Source organism: Mastigoproctus giganteus, chromosome 11 (genome assembly GCF_048544385.1).
Source record: "Mastigoproctus giganteus isolate SK-2022 chromosome 11, ASM4854438v1, whole genome shotgun sequence".
Classification (NCBI taxonomy): Eukaryota; Metazoa; Arthropoda; class Arachnida; order Uropygi; family Thelyphonidae; genus Mastigoproctus; species Mastigoproctus giganteus.
In genome coordinates, this window is record NC_143585.1 from 33,041,141 (window position 1) to 33,061,880 (window position 20,740).

A 20,740-nucleotide genomic window follows, 5' to 3' on the forward strand; every position below is an offset into this window, starting at 1 on the left:
AGACTTTCTTGGTAAGAGCACCCCTTTGTTCCACTCACCAATCTCATTGCCCATCTCTGTACTTGTTCAAGCAGCTCCACGTCCTTCCTAAAATGAGGCTTCCAGACCTATATGCAGTTGCTGGTTCACACTTACCCAAAAAATACACTTATCAACAAAGAACAATTGCTTTGCAAAAGCAAAGCAATTTTTCTATTCATCCACATCTTTTTTGCCATGAAATTTTTTGTAAACAATGTTATTTCTCATTTTTGTTTTAGATAATCAGTGATCAGTTGGTTAAAAATTTTTTTTTTTTTCTATAGTTCCAAACTGCAGCTTTCTCCATGAGAATTCTTCTGCTTACAGGAGCATTTAACATTCTAACTTGGGTAAACTAACATAGAGCATTTTCAATGTTACAGCTTTTCCTTAGAATTCTCTTTTTCTACTGCAATTCTGATTAGAATAACTGTATTTGTATAAGTTACTATGATTTTTCAGAATCCAGCATAATGTTATCTGTTACATATTCAACTCTGTGGATCGAGAATATGGATGAGATAATGCATTACATTTTTTTTTTTAAATTGTGTTTTTCAACCACAATTACATCCTTTGTTGATTTTGCTTGAACATTTAACTCTTTTTGACCTAAAAGAGTGTGTGTAAAATGTAAAAGTTCAAATTGTACCGGGAATTTTTTTTAACACTTATCGAAAACAACTTACAACACTCACTGAATAATAAAGGATTACTTTAAAATTATCCTCTTTTAGAAAAGACTACTGTCATTCTAAAATTAACCCAACTACTATTGTCCCATACAGCACAATAAATTCACAGAAAGGGAGACAACAGCAAGTAAACACACATGACGTAATTATAATGTGACTTCTCACAGATGTGCATCTAAAGTTGCTCAAATCAATACACACATGCACTGATACATCTGTGTTGCATAACACAATGGTTGAGTGTCTGTGCGCTATCTCCATTCTGTGAACAGAATTGTCCAATAACATTAGAAAGGGTAAAAAAAAATTTCAGATTATTATATAGTCATATCTTTTACAATTCAAATAAGAGAATAATTTTAAACAATACAACATATAAAAGATTAAATTTTAAGTTTGGTTTCAATAAGGTGGCTAATTCAAATTAATCAGCGATTCCTATAAGCAGAACTGCCTCTGGCAATAAAAATAGAGATTGTTAGAGTTTGAATTAAGCCTAATGACTCCTAGCTATACAAGTGAATTATTTAATTTCTGATACAAAACACATATGATGAATACAAGGAAATAATATGTTGAGTTTAAAAAACTTCCTAAATGTGCACATTCCACTGGGCATTATAAAATAAAGTTAAAAAATTAGGTCAGACATACAACCAAAATTTTTCTGTAATAGGTGCATTTTGGGTCACCCTTACTGTGTAATGGAAAAATTGGAAAATTTGAGAGAAACAAGGAGTCATATGTCATTGCAAAGGCAAACCAATAAACTTTTGTTACAGTAAAATTACAAGAGCTTCACTCTACTTCAATCTTCAAATATGACAATTCAACAAGTTGAGGAAAATGAATACTGTCTTCAATGACTTTTACAGCCAAAGATTCATTAACCACTAATTTTTTTGTGCAGCTGTTTGTCTGCCTGTAAAACTGCTATGAAAATGATTTGAGTTTTGTAGAGGCCCTGTAGGCTATGTTACAAGTAATTTCCCTTAAAAATAAGGGAAACATCTATCCTTACATTTGAGAACAAATGTATCATTTGAGAAACAAATGTTACATTTGTTCTCAAACAAATGTAACATTTGTTTACAAACAAATGTATCATTTGAGAACAAATGTTACATTTGAGAAACAAACATCTATCCTTACATTTGAGAATGAACACTGTGCTGTTGTACAATAGCCTATTCCTTTGTGGGCTGATTGCATTACCTAAATCTGCTAATTCTCCATACATGGAAAACCATCTTATATCAGCATTCCTAACATGTTTAAATCAAAATTGAAATTGGTCACTGATGATAATATGAAAAAAAAAAAAAAAAAAACCAAATGCTTCAAAGAGAACTAAATTGTCATGTCTCTATTATCAACTTTCTTTTGAACATTAATCATTGTAATTAATCATATGTATCATGCATTTGGTTTCTTTAAAAGTATGTTCAACAAACTTAAATTCAGTTAGTTATCCAATCTGTTTAAAAGAGTAATGAAAGAGAAAGCAATGGTGCATACCAAGGGGATGATAAACCATCCCACAATCAGGAACATTGTTCTATATTACATAGTTGTAAACTCCTGTTGACTATAATAAAACTTACCAACATGGAATGTATGTGTGATACCCCAAACAAAATTTCTGGGTGTATTACTGAGAAAAAGCATTGAAAGAAAAAATATTACTGAGAAAAAACATTATTACACAAAAACTGTAATGGGATTTAAAATGCAGCAGTTTTTTTGTGGGTACACATGTGGGTATGATGAAAAAAAAATGAAACTTCTAGTTTCAAAAATTTATACTCTCATATCCTCTCATACATCTCATATTTGATGAATTTGAAGTGTTGGTCAAGACATCAAAGGCGGATATTGTTGGGATAGCAGAGACGTGGTGCCACAAAGATATAAGGAATGCAGAACTGGAATTTGGGGAGTACAATGTGTACAGAAAGGATAGACAGGACAGAAAGGGAGGAGGTGTTATGCTGTTAATTAAGAAAAACATAAAATCAAAAGAAGTGCATCCAGTTGATATAGATGGACAGTGCACTGTTGAGTCAGTTTGGTGTGACATAAGCACTGCAAAAGCAAAGATAAGAGTAGGAGTGTGTTATAGGCCTAATGACTCGAATGAGTACAATGAACAATTGTACAGAGAAATAGAGTGGGCCAGTAAATCAGAATGTCTTATAATGGGGGATTTTAACTTCCCAGATATTGACTGGAACTTGTGGGTTGGTCACTCACACACTAGTCAGACTTTTGTGGATTTATTGGATGATTGTTTTCTGCAGCAGCATGTTCGAGAGGCAACCAGAGAAAGTAATACTCTTGATCTGGTTATCAGCAGTGATCATTCGTGTATTAAGAATTTGCAGATAAAGGAACCACTAGGTGGCAGTGATCACAGTGTGCTGAAGTGGGATTTACTCAAAGAGGTAACTACGGTCAGGGGTAAAGGAAAGGGTTTTTGCTTCCGTAAAGGGGAGTACAGTGGTCTCAGACAGTTTTTAAATTCTGTACAGTGGAATCGACTGACGATGTTACAAACAGTAAATTCTAAGTGGGAAGCATTCAAGGAATTAATCGTGGAAGCTACTAGACTTTTCATACCGATGAAGAAATATTGTTCAAGGTTTAGGCCTAAATGGTTATCAAATGAACTAATGACACTCGTAACAGAGAAGAAAAATGCATGGGATGCATATAAATTATCAGGCGACGCAGATGCCTGTAGCAGATATAAGCTAGTCTGTAATCAGGTCACAAAGGAGGTTCGGCAGGCAAAGGCGGATTACGAGAAATCTTTGGCAAAAGATGCTAAGAAAAACAGCAAGGATTTCTTTACTTATATAAACTCTAAAAGGAAGGGGCTGAATATGATTGGTCCACTTGACATCGATGGTTCGACTGTTGATGATCCTGCTCAGATAGCAAACAAACTGAATGAGTATTTTGCATCTACATTCACACGTGAGGAATCATTACAGTTTGAAAATGGAAGAAGGTTATCAAATTGTAGCAGTGTGCTTAATGATTTTGTAATAACTGAGAGCAAAGTGGAGGAGAAATTGTTGAAGTTAAACATAAGAAAGGCACCTGGGGCGGATGGGATCTATCCAGTTATATTAAAGGAGGCGGCAAAGCAACTAAGCAAACCCTTAGCCATAATTATGAGAGCATCCTTGGATTCAGGGGAGGTTCCCACGGACTGGAGATGTGCAAATGTATCCCCAATTCACAAAGGAGGTTCGAAGGGTGACACGAATAATTACAGACCAGTTAGTTTAACTTCTGTTCCGGGTAAAATAATGGAGTCACTGGTTAAAGATGCATTGCAGGATCATCTAGACAGGACTGCAGCAATAATTCAGACACAGCATGGGTTTGTTAAGGGAAAGTCTTGTCTGACAAATTTGATTGGTTATTATGATGTGGTCACAAAGGAACTGGATGCAAAAAATAATTTTGATATCATATACTTGGATTTCAGGAAAGCTTTTGACACTGTTGCGCATGGAAGACTACTGTACAAATTGGAGCAGAATGGTATTAAGGGTAAGTTGCTACAATGGATAAAAGGATGGTTAAGTGGGAGAAGACAGAGGGTGGTAATCAATGGGTGCTGCTCTTCGTGGACTAATGTTATTAGTGGAGTCCCACAGGGTTCGGTGTTGGGTCCACTGTTGTTTTGTATATTTCTCAATGATATTGATGAAGGTATATCAGGCTTAATGTCGAAGTTTGCAGATGACACGAAGGTTGGCAGGGTTGTTAATGACAGTAATGGCAGTGTGCTACTGCAACAGGATCTAGATAATTTGGGCAGATGGGCTAAGAAGTGGCAACTGAAGTTTAACCTTGACAAATGCAAAGTACTGCATATGGGTAGAAGTAACCCCAGAGAAACGTACCAACTGTGTGGTACTACACTTAAGGTGGTAGAAAATGAAAAAGACCTGGGAGTAATTGTGCAGTCAGATATGAAGTTTTCTGAGCAATGTAGACAGGCTGCTAGGGCAGGTCATGGGGTTTTGTCAATGATATATAGGAATTTTGCTAGCAGGGAAAAGGAGGTGATTGTCCCTCTGTATAAGGCAATGGTCAGGCCACGCCTTGAGTACTGCGTACAGGTCTGGAGGCCTCATTTTAGGAAGGATGTAGATTTGCTTGAGCGTGTACAGAGAAGAGCAACACGATTGGTGAGGGGAATGAAGGGATCCTCTTACCAAGAGAGGCTTAAGTTCTGCAAATTGCAGTGGCTGGAGACTAGGCACCTGCGCGGTGATCTGATTGAGGTCTATAAGGCCTTGAATGGGTTGAGCACGCTGAATTCTGATGGGATCCTCCCACTTGTTCAGAATACGAACCTACGGGGACATAAGTTCAAATTAAGAAAGGATAGATGTAGAATAGATGTGCGGAAATTTGCCTTTAGCCAGCGGGTGGTTAATTGCTGGAACAAACTTCCATCTGTCGTTGTGGAAGTTGATAGGTTAAATAAATTTAAGGAGGAACTGGACAGGCAATTGGAGGGTATGGTGTGATTTTTTTTTTTTTTTTTGGCTGATGCTGCATAAGCTCCTACACTTGCTTTCTTGCATCAAGTGCCACTACTACTACTACTACTACTACTATCCTCAAATTTCTGATTGTATTTTAGTCTATGGTGAAAGTTATTTTATGCAATAAGGAGGATATCTGCAGATAAATGTTAATAAGGATGTCATCCACATATTTAATCAATAATGCCAATAAGTATTGATTAAAAATACCAAACTAGAATTTTTTTGCTATGAATCATGTAGTTTTTTTCTATATATTATATAGTTACCAAAGTTCAGATTTTTTAAATCATCAAAATAAAATCATATAAATATTTTGAAAAGAACAATATAAGTAACAATTATTTGTACCCAATACTCACTGAGCAATAACATAAAAATCATCCATCAATTCTGGAGGAGCAGGGATTTCCTGGAAGCTGACTTCCTGAATACTCTTTACTGCATCAGAGCTATCAGTAACTTGCACCATACTTAGCTACACATGAACACACAAAAAAGGAACATAAAAAATAATTTCACTAATTATACTTTTCTAAATCAATTTTGCATGCTGATTTTAAACAGTAATTTTAATTTTAATTTTCAACAGATATTTCGGTATTTTTAATTTATGAAACAGGGACACCAGTATTTCAAAAACAAACGTTTTTCACAATAAATTTTGCTGACAATTAGGTGCAATAAAGTAGGAAAAAAACAAGTACTGTAATTACTTGAATTCATGTTTAAATAAGCTTTTATTGCAATAATAAATATTCTGAAAAAAATCATTAAAATACAGTTATTCTAAAAACAAAAAAAATACATTGTTACTGCAAAGTTTAGTTATGCTTAAGCATCCACACTACCTGTCCAAATAAAGTGAGCTCTTAAGAAACATAAGCAATCAATAGTATGATCATTTAAAATGGATCTAATTTTGGTACATACAGTATTTGATTAGCGGCAGGAAATGCCCTTTTGGATTCTATTCTGGTACTATTGTACTGAGATAATCGTAGACGATCTCGGTCCATATTTTCTAGGCTTTGAACTTTTCTAGCAAAAATAGCATTAGCATTAGTAGAGGCATTTGATGCAAGAAAGCAAGCTTATGCAGCACCAGCCAAAAAAAAAAAAAAAAAAACCCACTTCCACTTCACCCCTCTGTTCGTTCAAAATACCTGTCCAGCTGAGCCTTAAACTTATTTAGGCTATCAACCTCCACCACAAGGGATGGAAGTCTGTTCCACCAACCAACCACCCGCTGGCTAAAGGCAAATTTCCGCACGTCTATCCTACATCTGTCTTTCCTCAATTGGAATTTATGCCCTCTCAGGTGATTATCCTGAGCTAGAGGAAGAATCCCATCAGCATTGAGCATTCTCAAACAATTCAAGGCTTTATACACCTCTATCAGATCACCTCGCTCGTGCCTAGTCTCCAGACACTGTAATTTGCAAAACTTAAGCCTTTCTTCGTAAGAGCACCCCTTTGTTCCATTCACTAATCTTGTTGCCCTTCTCTGTACTCGTTCCAGCAGCTCTACATCCTTCTTGAAATGAGGCCTCCAGACCTGTATACAGTACTCTAGGTGTGGCCTGACCATTGCCTTATACAAGGGAATAATCACCTCCTTATCCCTGCTGGAAAAATTCCTGTATATCATTGACAATACTCCATGAGCTACTCTTGCAGCCCATCTGCACTGCTCAGAGAACTTCATATCTGCCTGCACAACCACCCCCAAGTCCCTTTCATTCTCTACCACTGTCAGTGTAGTACCACAGAGTTGATACGTTGCTCTGGGGTTGTTGTTTCCCATGTGTAGTACTTTACATTTGTCAATGTTAAACTTCATTTGCCACCTCTCAGCCCATCTGCTCAACTTTTCGAGATCCTGTTGCAGCAGCATAGTGTCAGTAGTGTCCTTGACAATCCTGCCAACCTTTGTATCGTCTGCAAACTTGGACATTAACCTTGATATACCATCATCAATATCATTTATAAATACAGAAAACAATAATGGACCCAACACTGAGCCCTGAGGGACTCCACTAATAACATTAGTCCACGATGAGCAGTGTCCATTGATTACCACTCTGTCTTCTTCCCCTCAACCACCCCTTTATCCATAGCAGCAATTTGCCTCCAATGTCACACTGCTACAATTTGTGTAGCAGTCTTCCATGTGCAACAGTATCAAAAGCCTTTCTAAGATCCAAGTATATAATATCAAAGCTATTCCCTGCATCCAGTTCTTTTGTGACTGCATCATAGTATCCAATCAACTTGGTCAGGCAAGACTTCCCCTTAACAAAACCATGCTGTGTCCGTGCTATTACTGAAGTCTTGTCTAAATGATCCTGCAGTGCTTCTTTAATCAGTGCCTCCATTAATTTTCCTGGAACAGAAGTTAAGCTCACAGGTCTATAATTACTTGTGTCAGCCTTTGATCCTCCTTTGTGAATTGGGGTCACATTTGCACATTTCCAGTCTATGGGTACCTCCCCTGAGTCCAAGGAAGCTCTCATAATTATGGCTAAGGGTTTGCTTACTTCCTTTGCTGCCTCCTTTAATATAACTGGAATGATCCCATCCACCACGGGTGCCTTTCTTGTGTTTATCTTCAACAATTTCTCCTCCACTTTACTCCCAGTTATTTCAAGATTCTGTAGCTTACTGCTAGAGTTGAATACACCTCTGGCATTCCCCTCGCTGAATAACTCCTCATGTGTGAATGTGGATGCAAAATATTCATTTAGTTTGTTAGCTACCTGAGCAGGATCATCAACAGTTGACCCATCAATATCAAGTGGACCAATCTGATTCATCCCCTTCCTTCTAGAGTTTACATAAGTAAAGAACTCTTTGCTGTTTTTCTTTGCATCCCTTGCCAAGGATTTCTAGTAATCTGTCTTCGCCTGCCTAACCTCCTTTGTAACTTGGTTGCATATCAACTTGTATCTATCATAGCCTTCTGTGTCATGTGTTAATTTGTAAGTATCCCATGCATTTTTATTCTCTGCCATATGCCTCATTAGTTCATCTGACATCCATTTTGGCCTAAACCTTGAACAATATTTCTTAGTTGGTATGTAAAGCCTAGTAGCTTCCAAGATAAGTTCTTTGAATGCTTCCCTTTTTGAATTTGCTGTTGGCAACATCATCAGTTGGTCCCACTGTATAGAATTTAAATACTGTCTCAGTCCATCGTAGTCGCCTTTACGGAAGCAATAACCCTTCTCTTTACCCCTAATGGTAGTTACCTCTTTGAGTAACTCCCACTTCAGCACACTGTGATCACTGCCACCTAGTGGTTCATTTATCTGCAGATTCTTAATGCATGAAGAATCACTGCTGATAATCAAATCAAGAGTATTACTCCCTCTAGTTGCCTCCTGAACATGCTGATGTAGAAAACAATCATCCAATAAATCCACAAAAGCCCTGCTAGTGTGTGAGTGACCAGCCCCCAAATTCCCGTCAATATCTGGGAAATTAAAATCTCCCATTATAAGACTCTCTGATTTACTGGCCCACTCTATTTCCCTGTACAATTTCTTATTATACACATCAGAGTCATTAGGCCTATAGCACACTACTACTCTCAATTTTGATCTTCCAATGCTTATGTCACACCAAACTGACTCAACACTGCACTGTCCAGCGATGTCGACTGGCTTCACTTCCTTGGTTTTTATGTGTTTCTAAACTAATAGCATAACCCCTCCCCCCTTCCTATCCTGTCTATCCTTTCTGTAGACGTTGTACTCCCCAAATTCCAGTTCTGCATCCCTTATATCTGTGTGACACCACGTCTCTGATATCCCAACAATATCTGCCTTTGATGTTTTGAGCAATACCTCAAATTCATCAAATTTGTTTACTAAACTCCTAGCATTGGTGTACACGCAAGTATACCTGCACCTGTTTCTATTCTTAGCTACCCTAATACAACCCATGTGTTTACTTGTACCGCAATGGCTCCCAACAGTCTCTGAAATATCATGCATCTTGTTTTTCAGGCTTCTGCTCATTCTAATAGAAGCAGTGCAAGAATCTCTTTCACCTCTGCCAGTGGCTACTGTCAATCTATTGGTCTTTGTCTCCCCCCAAGCTAGCAGTTTTCCGACCCACCTAACTCTGCCTCGATAGCATCAGCAAATATTCTTGCACCCTTTCTATTTAAGTGTATCCCATCCCTGTAGAAGCAATCTCTCCTGTTAACAAGCACAGTCCAGGCTGAAAAAAATTCTACCCCTTGAGCCTTGCACAATCTTTCCAGGGCCGAATTGATCGACAAGGCTCTAAGCATATACTCCCTCCTATCGTGTCTGGGCAGAATTGCAGACAAACTTCAAATTCAACCCTAATTCTCGGCTTTTGTTCAACAGTGACCTGTACTTGTTAAGTAATTCTGCCCGTCTCCTACTCTTAATATCATTAGTGCCAACGTGTACAACTATATCACCTTTTGTGCCCTTAAAAGATGATATTCGCTCTACGTCATCAACCTTTGCCCCTGGCAGACATACCCTGGTCCTGTTCCACCTATCCTTTTTACAAAGCATGTTCCCCGTTTCCCTGACAATAGAGTCACCAACAACTACTAGTTCCTTCGGGACCAGAGCATTCTGCCTTGGGGGTTGCTTCTGTGTCACGTGATGCCCAAGTGCAAGCTCTGGCGTTAATGTGGGCAGCTGAGAGCCTGATGGGCCCCTCAATTTAGTTTCTTCGAGGGCATCCACCCTGTCCTTCAAGCTCTCATATAGGCCCCCAAGAACGCTGAGTTGTTGCCTGATATCGATACACTCCTTGCATCGCGCGCACACACAAAGACATTCCCCATGGCAGTATCATGTCCCGTACCCGATTGCTCTGCAAACACCAAGCAAACAGTGCATTTTATAAGGCTGTGAGTCAGAGGACAACTGCCCTCCTCAGTTCTGCTCTGAGCCACACACTTCCATTAGCTTGAGCCTTTTGCTTTGCTGCTCTGGTCTGAGTCATGATTCTATTAATTTATTAATTAATTATAATTAATTATGTTACGTTTGTAATCTAAGTCGTTATATGTATTTATTTAAAAGTACAATTTAACTGCTAACGAAGTTCAACTAACGCTACTGTTTTGTTGGTTTTTAGGAGCATTAGCAACTAAGGCCATATTGCTCCAGGATATGCGGTGGTCATTCCTTGACCTTTCCGCATCCTCCGTATTTGGTGGTGACGGGCTCAAACCCCGGTCTAATCAAGAAGCGTGTGCTGCGCACTGCTGCTCCTTCCCACCTGGCTACGGAGGCGCCTCAACTAACGCTATCTAGTACGGTATATAACTATCGTATCACAAAGGCGGGAACTTACGAACTTTATATCTACGGACACTTAAGTATTAATTAACTTTCAAATCTCGCTGTCTCAATTCAGAATAAACTAACGATCTTTACTAGGTCTATAAGCTACTTACAGAAATAATTCGATGTAAAAAATATTCAATCAAGCGGCTAAATATGGCTAAAGAACTTCTCGTTCAGTGGAGTTGCAAACACGTGGATACCCTTACCGATACGTTTATGCAATTACAAGGCCGAGTAAAGAATAAATACACCAAATTAATCAGAAAATCACAAAATAATGTTATACTACTAAATTTAAATCAAAAGTTTTAGAAAAACAATAATTTCAAATCAATAAATAAGAAAAATCCACTTAGCGGCTTTGAACACGACCGTCTCCTAGTAGTCTCGTCAGCAGACTCCGGGGGGGGGGGGGGGGAATAGTTAAAAGTATTTCATTAATTTCCAACTCAAGTTCATCTTTTAAAATCTCATTGGAGTCAGGTAATTTCTTATTGCGGAACACTGATGTTCTGTTTCATGTTGGTCTTCTATGGTTGAATTATGTTCATCATTTCTGAAGGAGAAAGACTTTATTAAGTGAAGTATAATTTTCACTATAGTATCTTTACTGAGTCTGGGAGAGAGCAAAGAGAGGGGGATAAGGAATAAAGAAGAGAGCCAAGAGTGCAGTTAAGGAATTCTTCACATATATAAATGCAAAGAACAGAAGGACAAATCAGATTGAACCCTTATGTAATAGGCGTGGAATAGTATTAGATAACATAGCTGATGTTGCAGATGAACTCAAGTTACTTTGTATTGATATTTACATAAAAAAACCCTTAGTGTCAATGAGATATTATGGAAGTGAAGATGAAAAAAACGTAATTCATGATGTTGAAATTTCAAATGATTATTTAATGAGAACTTTCGTGCCTACAGGCGAGTAAGGCTCCTGTGGTTGATGGCATATACCCTATAATCTTAAAGGAGGCGGGCAAGTGAGTGCATTGAACCATTAAGGCTAGTTATGAGAGCATCACTAAACTCAGGAGAGATTCCATTGGATTGGTGTAAACTGGAACATAAAGGCAGTTCTAGGAGTGTAACAGGGAATTACCGACCGGCCAGTCTAAATTCAGTAGGGAAAATCATGGAGGCAATGATCAAGGGTGGAATTCAGGATCATTTAGATGGAAATGGAATTCTGTAGGATACACAGCATGGTTTTGTAAAGGGAAAATCATGTTTAACAAATCTGGTTAGCCATTTTGACAGGTCACTCGTGAGCTGGATATAGGGAATAATTTTGACACTGTTTATTTGGATTTCAGCAAAGCATTTGACTCAGTCCCACATGAGTGGTTACTTTATAAGTTGGAGAAGGCTGGAATCATAGGGAAAATCCTTAGATGGATAGCATGATGGCTTGAGGGCACAAGGCAGAGGTTGTAATAAATGGTTATTTCTCAGATTGGGTTAATGTAAGAAGTGGGGTCCCCCAAGGATCAGAGTATTGGGACCGTTGTTGTTTTTGATTATCTTAAATGACATCTATGAAGGGCGTGAGGTCTAAACTTAGATGATTTAAAGATCAGTAGAGTAGTTAATGATTGCTGCCAAGCAGAGCTTCTTCAGAGTGACCTAGATAGATTTCCGGGATGGTCAGAAAAGTGGACCTTGCATTTTGCTTTAATTCAGCAAAATGCAAGGTCTTACACCGGGAACAGCAACCCCAAAATAACTTATACACTTGGTGGAGTTGAACTAAAGTTAGTAGTGGAGGAACGGGACGTGGGAGTTATAATACGGTCAGACATGAAGTTGTCTGAGAATTGTGGACAGGTTGCAATGTTGCATGGTGTCCTATCGATGATTTATCGAACATTTGCTAGTAGAGATAACGACATTATAATCACATAAAGGTTATAAAATTGTTTATGATTAAATTATAAACAATTATTTTTTTAAAATTAGTACCGAAAAACCAGTATTTTTTGTATCAATACTTGAAAAAAAAAATTACCGGGATCCCGGTATTGTAAGCCCTAGTTCCAAGGGCATGAGATTAAGTTTAAGTGCAAACTCAGAGTTCCGATAAGTATACACAGTGGTGAGCTGTGAATATTTTAACAATGGGCTCGCTTTTTGATTGGTCACGGAAGTGATGTCATCCGTGGTTTCCACCAGAGGCGCTTCCCACGCTCCCACTACAAGTAGTGTAATTAGTGCGTGTGATGCATTTTTCGTGACTGACCAGTATGATATCTGGAGTCAGGAGCAGTTTGGGGGAGGGTGGACAGATGGGCCTGTTACCCCCTTAACCATGCAAATAAGTGTATGTGTATAAGGTCTACTAAAAAAAAAAAAAAAAACTTAAAAACCTCGTCGTCATACCTCCCTTTACAATGATACCTCAATACAATAGTGTCTGGAGTTCTTTTTAGAATTTTTGAATAGTATGATGCCACAATCATACTTCTTGAAGTTACTACTGCAGTAAGTATGATTGCAACAATAAAAGTATTTGTTATATGACGACATCATAATCACATAAAGGTGATTTTATAACCTTTATGTGATTATACAGTGATTATATTTGTCATATGACAGCAACAATACAAGTATTTGTCATATGACAGTAACAATACAAATATTTGTCAATTTCTTTTTTCGTCTCCCATTTTCGTTACGTTCCATTGTTAGGTTGTAGTTGAAGCAACATACGCAGCCCAAACAGCTGAATATGTCGCTTCAACTACAAGATCGGTACTTCAATCGACTCAGTTATCCAGAGATATTTAGATATGTTGCAATTGCAAGTATACATCTCTTACTTTAGTTATCATAAATCCATTGTATCTTGTCTTCCAGAAATTATAAAAATTTCCGAATGTTCAATAAAATATTTACATTACAAAAGCTCTTTTATTTCGCAATCAATATACCTAAAAGAAATGCGAAGGATGTTACACATAAACCATCTACCGTGCCTGCTAGGCACATGTGCAACTTTTTTTATTCGTCGTTTTTTTAACAACTCGGAAAATAATGGATAGATTTTTTTATGACAGAATTTTAATATTGCAAATAAAAAATAACATGAAATATTTCCCATATCACAAATAATATAAAAACTATTACAAAACATTTTTTCACAAATATTACATAAAAAATTATTACACAAATATTCAAGAAAAATTTATTCTAAAAATTGCCATATACAATTTACTTCTTCATTAATATTTGTTGTCGATCTGCTTTGCTCAATAGCTGAGCAATGATTACAGAGGAATGATTTGACGTAACGATCTGGATCAAATTGAAGCAATGGTTTTCCATTTAGATGTATGGTCATCGTAATGTGCAACATGTTTAATTGTCAACATTATTCATTCATTCACTCAATATTATTCATTACACTGAAAGCTCACTCAGCTTCAGCACTGCTAATCGCAGTGGTTTCAAAGGTATTTTTGGCTTTTTTAATTGAAAAGGAAATTTCGCTCGATTTTAAAGATAAACTGTCTTCGACAAAATCTCCAAAATCATTAATTTTTATTTCATATTTTATCAGAAAACTTAAATTTCTTATTCGGTTTTCACCCTCTTGCCACCGAGACGAAAGTTCTTTCACATTCCACGATTTAGAGTAGCATATATTTAAAATTTCTTTCAATGGTATCATTATTTTCTTTATTTAATTTAAAATCATCCTGTTGCATTAATAACTTTAGGGATAAAACAATGCATTTAATAACGTGTCACGAGGTAATTTTTTTTTACTTTCGATTTTGATTCCTTCAAATTCGTTCAACTTCAACGTGCTCTCAATTTTAGCTTCATAATTTCCTTCAGAATTTTTCAAATTAGCAATAGCATTGATAGTTCGAATAATTAACTTATCTGCTTTTACCATAGTGATTCTGTAAAGCTTCTGAAAGGTAAGAGAATCCCTGCAGGATGTCAATCATTAGTGCTAAATGGTTAAGAAATTCAAAATTTAAAAGTCCATTTAATAATCCTGGATTATTTAACTTCTGATTCAAAATGTTTGCACAAAGCGGGATAATTCCTCCAACCCACAATTGCCATCCGCAAGCTACAAGCTGCTCATTCCACATCAAGTTCTTTAGCGATCATCTTTAATTCGCGCTAGTTTTTTGAAGATTGGTGATAGTTTTTTTTTTTTAATTATTGCCTGTATGCCATTACATTTTAGAACATTTTTTAAATGTTCTAAAAAAAATGCTCAACAAAGTTTCAAAATCTTCGTAAAGTTTATATAATATCTTAGTTGCCTCAATCCCCTAATATCTCAATGCCTCAATCCAACTCTACATTGCTGCTGTCACTAGTTCTTTGAATACAGTGCAAAATGTCGGATCACACGGATATTGAGCTACTGTGACCATGTAAACACAGACAAGAGAAATTTATTGGAAGGCGTGGATCACTCACTTCTCTGAAAAACATATGTCCGTTTGTCGGAGTAAAGGGGAACCACAACACAGATTGACCAGAGGTTATAATCCGTGTCGAGAATCTTCTTAATCCTCTGACTGGCTATGGAAAGCATATTGATTAGTGCAACTTCTCGGTATGTGACTGCATAGGTTTTATGGACGCCACTAAAATTGTGAAATGGTAATCCTTTTCACCCTAACTCGCACTTTCTAATAACCTAAATTGCCTAAAGGCCAGAGGTGAGAACAATTCATACACAATTGTCTCTTCTAATCCGTTCATTACATAGAAATTTTCTTTGTTCAACAGAAACTTTTAAATGTAATTACCAAGGGGAATCAAAAAAAATTCGCTATAAAGATGTTCGTCAAACAGAGGTCTGACTGTAATTATATCAAAAAATGAAGCAATTTTAAAATATATAACCGATCGATTGCGCCATTAAAATGCTGGGAATGGGGTCCCCGCTCACCCCACTGTAGTTTCGGCTCTGGATACTCAATTTCACATTTAGGATTTCATTTGTAAAATAAATGATCGTCTCAACAATGGACTCGCAAATTTTCAAAAAAAATAACAATGGGCTCTCACGAGCATACCACTGGGTATACAGGTATATATGAGAGCAAGCATAACATGCCTAATACCCTCAAAGGAATTAAAATGAAGGACCCTTCAAGCAAGTACTCAGCTCAACACTACATAGCTCAGACTACACATTCGTGCTCACTACACAGCTACACATCACTCAACACTCATGCTCACTATACAGCTACACATCACTCACCACACATCTTCTCTGCTGACAAAATTCCTTCACATCACCGACAGAACCCTGTGAGCTGTCCTAGCAGTCTGTCAATCTGTCTGCCTGAAGGATTTCATGTTGACTGTACATTTACCTTTGTCTTTTTCATTCTCTACAACCTTCAGTGTGGTACATCCAATGTATACCTTGCATTTATCAATGTTAAACTGCTGTTTGCACTTCTCAGCCCAACTAGGTCAGAGGTTTAACAACACTGTCATAAACCACTTGCCAAGCAAGTATCTTCTAGAAATTTAGACATTTAGCTTGATATTCCTCATCAGTATTGTTAATAAACGTTGATAACAAAGGGTCCAGCACTGAATCTGATGGACTCCTCTAATAAAATGAGCAGTCTAAGAAGAATGCTATGCTCATTAATAACCACTCTGCCTTCTGTCACTTGGCCATTTCTTTATCTATAGGCGCCTCCGTAGCCAGGTGGGAAGGAGCAGCAGTGCGTAGCACACGCTTCTTGATTAGACCAGGGTTCGAACCCGTCACCACCAAATACGGAGGATGCGGAAAGGTCAGGGAATGACCACCATACATCTTGGAGCAATATGGCCTTAGTTGCTAATGCTCCTAAAAACTAAAATCACCTCACCTTTATCTAGAGTAGTATTTCATTCCTAATGTCAAATGGCAATCTGTAGAGCAGACTTTAATGTGGAACAGTATTAAAAGCTTTAATGAAATCTGACTGTATATGAAGTTGAAGTTATTTTTTGGTTCCAGTTCCTTTGTTAAGGTATCATAGTAGATCACCTTCATAATCAGATTGGTCAGACAAGGTCTCCCATTAACAAATCCATGCTGTGATTATCCCATTTTACAAGGCAATGGTTAGATGGCATCTTGAATAATGGATACAGATCAGGGAAGCCTAATTTTAAGAGATGTGGATCTGTCAGAATGGACGAAGTGAAGAGCAACAAGATTATTCACAGGTACAAAATGGGGCACCCTTACCAAGGAAGGCTTCAGTTCTGCAAATTGCAGCATCTGGAAATTAGGCACCTGCTGATTGTACTATTTAAGGCTTTAAATGTTTCATTAAACTAAATGTGTATGGTATTCTTATTCTTTCCTGTACAACTTACATAAGGGAATAAATAATTTAAATTGAAAAAAAGGATGGTTGCAAAAATAGATATGTGAAAATTTACTTTCAGCCAGGGAATAATTGATCGTTGAAATAAACTTCCAACCTTCACTGTGGAAGTGCTATAGTTTGAATAAGTTAAGGATTATAGCAGATGATGTGGGCAGTTTTTTCTGGCCAATGCTGGATAAGCTTGCTTCCTTGCATCATTTGCCATTACTAATACTAAATAGCTGGTATGCCTTTTATTTAGGAGATGAGATAATACTATGGCAGTCTGTTTCAGAACAACTGTTTATCACATCAGCCAGCAGGTGGTTCAAACTGGTGAGTTCAGGATCGCTTAGTTGAAAAGAAGTTTGGCACATGTCTACTAATAAAGACCACTTGCCAGCTGATAAGAAGCCAGGAAACTTCGAATCAGCTATCCTGGTGGCATCTCAGATTTTTTTAAATGTATAGCAAATTCACCTGTTCTGGTGATGGCACGCATTTTAAAAATGATATTAGCAACTTAGGTGGAACCATGGTAACATTTGTCTCTAAGTTGGACAAATTATCCATCATAGTCCTATATTATTGAAATACACAGTTTGATATAAATCACCATGCATCATAAGTGAAGATTTTTCTGTCTTGAGTACTGAATAATCTTAGTATTCACTACAGAAACAAAGCTTCCTTTTTTATGATACCATCTTGTCTCAATTGTATCAGATAGTGTGGCTGAGGTCACACTATCTGATAAGGAACATTGTACTGACATATAATGTCATATTAGTAGCTCATCTTTTAAATAAATATAAATGGTAGACCAGTCTTTGGTGGTGCCATTTAAGACAATAATTAGTGAACTTGTGGCGCTACAAATTTTGTTCTGTGTGTTGTTGTTATTTGGTTTTTAGGAGCATTAGCAACTAAGGCCATATTGCTCTGGGGATATGCGGTGGTCATTCCCTGACCTTTCCGCATCCTCCATATTTGGTGGTCACGGGCTCAAACCCCGGTCTAATCAAGAAGTGTGTGCTATGCACTGCTGCTCCTGCCCACCTGGCTACGGAGGCACCTTCTGTGTTGTGAGCAGTAAGGTCATCATAGTCTTAAGGTAATGTAAATGGTTACTAATGCACGTACTCTGCTATCAACTCCATGCATGACTAAAAATTATCCATGGGAATGGTTTAACAGCTGCCACAACAGCTGTTAATTTATTTTTACAATCTATTAGAGTCCCCCCCCTATCCCCATGTGGAAACTGTATTAGAGTTCACACAAAAATTTATTGCAGTATTCACTGCATTTAAAATCTGACAGTAACATAAAACACAGAAGCAAACAGAAAAGCCAGAATTAAATATTATGAAATTTTAATGCAGCAAAAGCTATATGGTTTAATTAAAATATATACAGGGTGATTCACTACCAGTGCAACAAACTTGCAGGAGGTGTAGGGAGCACAAAGACGAATCGGAATCGCATAGCATTGCAGGGTCCAAAATGCCTTCATCATGCGGTAGAGGACATTGAACAGGAGGTCGCGTGAACAGCGATCCCGCTAGAAGTCAGCATTTGCAAACCAGTTCCTGAGGCAGTAGGATGGACGAGTATTCAAACGTTGAACTGGCCGACATCACCTCGCGTATGGAGCTGCGGACTGTAACGGGCGCGGCTCTGTGCTTGTACCAGGAACATTTCCCGCACAGGCATGCTCCTCATCATACGATTTTCACACGTGTGCACAGAAGGTTACGTGAGACTGGTTGTTTCACAAGAGGTACCATGAATCGAGAGCAAATGACGAGGACGCCAGACAATGAGGAGAATGTCCTATGTCTTGCAGAAGGCAATCCGAGTACGAGTACTCGAGCGATAGGCCAACAATTGGGTATTTCCCAATCCACTGTATGGAGGATACTGTCAACAAACCAAATGAGTTCATACCATCTGCAACGCATCCAATCATTGGAGCCTGCGGATTATCCACTCCGGAGGACTTTTGCTACTTGGTTTCTTCAACAGAAACGGTTCGCAAATGCTGACTTCCAGTGGGATGATCACTGTTCACGCGACCTCCCGTTCAACCGCATGACGAAGGCATTTCGGACCCTGCAATGCTATGTGATTCCGATTCGTCTTTGTGCCCCCTACACCTCCTGCAAGTTTGTCGCACTGGTAGTGAATCATCCTGTATATATATATATATATATATATATATATATATATATATGTATGTATGTATGTATATATGTATTTGATGTTTACATATATAGTTATATTTTTATTTCAGAGATCCATTACGACGCACAAGTATGATTAATCACATATACTATAATGATACCCTAAAATAAGATGTAGCAATCAAAAGTATGCTTACTCGCTGCCGTAACATTTCATTCTGTTCCTGCAGAGCACTAAGCCGAAACAGTTCCTCTTCGTAGCTCAAGAGTGTTGGAGTAGCTAAAAAAATAAAGTATCAATGCTCTTTTATTTTCACAAATTCAAAATTTATGAAGTTGAAGTACTCATTAAGTTATCAATGGCAGATTCTAAGCTTAAAAACAGATTCTATCCACATCTTATTAAGGAATTTCTCATCCACATTACCAAAATTTGTTTTACTATTAATTTTATTTGAAACTAAAATTGAATGAGAATGGCCTATGAAAGCATCTCAGCCTGTCACTTCACAGTAGGTAAGTTTTTGTCCTCAGCACCCACGAACAGTCTTCAACTCACCAACCTTAATCAGTGTCTATCTAATAAACAGTCAATAATACTGGCTGACATATTTCGTTCTTCATCTAACAGAAGTAGAATGCTACTCCACCTTGGAAACAATAATTTTTTTTTATTTTTTTTAAATTATGAAGCCATTCAGAAAAAAAATTACACTGGTCATCCATGCTTTTTTTTTTTTAATTGGTATACCAATCAACATTCGTGGATGTCATGTTCATGTTTTTAAAACATCTTGGTCTCAGCGCAATATTGATTATCAATGGTTATTCGTTTCGTCCCAAAGAATTTACACACAGTAAAACTGATACTCTTTGTTTTTCATTTCTTTTATCAAAAGAATTAGAATCTTTAAATACTAACAATTTACTTGGTAAAGCACAGTAAAAGAGGCCAGTTTCATCTACAACAGGGGTGGCCAACAAGTCGATTGCGATCTACCAGTCGATCGCGGATTTAATTTCGGTCAATCACGACGAATTTTAAATATACAGTCATCCCTCGATTTGTGCAGTGTAATTTTTGAGATGGTAGATCGTGGCACATTTTGAAGGTAAAAAGTAGATCACATCACAAATTAAGTAGGCCACTCCTGATCTACTGCAATGATGTCTTTGGGTTCACATTGTTGTGTTAGAGATAGCAAACATGAAATCCACTGTTCTACATCATTTTCATTCACAGGTGCACCTTCACCACAGTCCTCAAAAAAAAAAAAAAAAAAAAGTTATTTTTGTTACGAAATTTACTAAGCCATCCAATGCTAGTAGAAAATGTCTTTTTTTTTTTTTTTTTTAGAGCTTTTGCAAAATTCAAAGCTCTTTCTTGTATTACTGGACAGCTTACTGGAATTCCTCTAGCATGAATACCATCAAACCAGGCACATGTTAACTCATTAATTTCTTGATATGGTTGATATGTTTCCTCATTGAATAATTTTATTTGCATTCCAAATCCACTTTTCTTCAATATCATTTTTTTCTTGTAAAATTTTTTGAATTTGCATTTTGCTA

At 37.3% G+C, this 20,740-nt stretch overlaps 1 protein-coding gene across 3 annotated transcripts in view; it reads right to left on the reverse strand.

Moving 5' to 3' along the window:
* LOC150077873 (WD repeat-containing protein 91) overlaps positions 1-20,740 on the reverse strand; it is a 217,373-nt gene that overhangs the window by 153,475 nt on the left and 43,158 nt on the right. For all 3 annotated transcript variants that reach the window (XM_090384218.1, XM_090384217.1, XM_090384216.1), the window contains exons 4-5: positions 19,366-19,448; positions 5,650-5,765 (exon numbers count right to left, since the gene is read on the reverse strand). In XM_090384218.1, the coding sequence (XP_090240344.1) occupies positions 5,650-5,765; positions 19,366-19,448 (199 nt within the window). The remainder of the gene's footprint in view (positions 1-5,649; positions 5,766-19,365; positions 19,449-20,740) is intronic.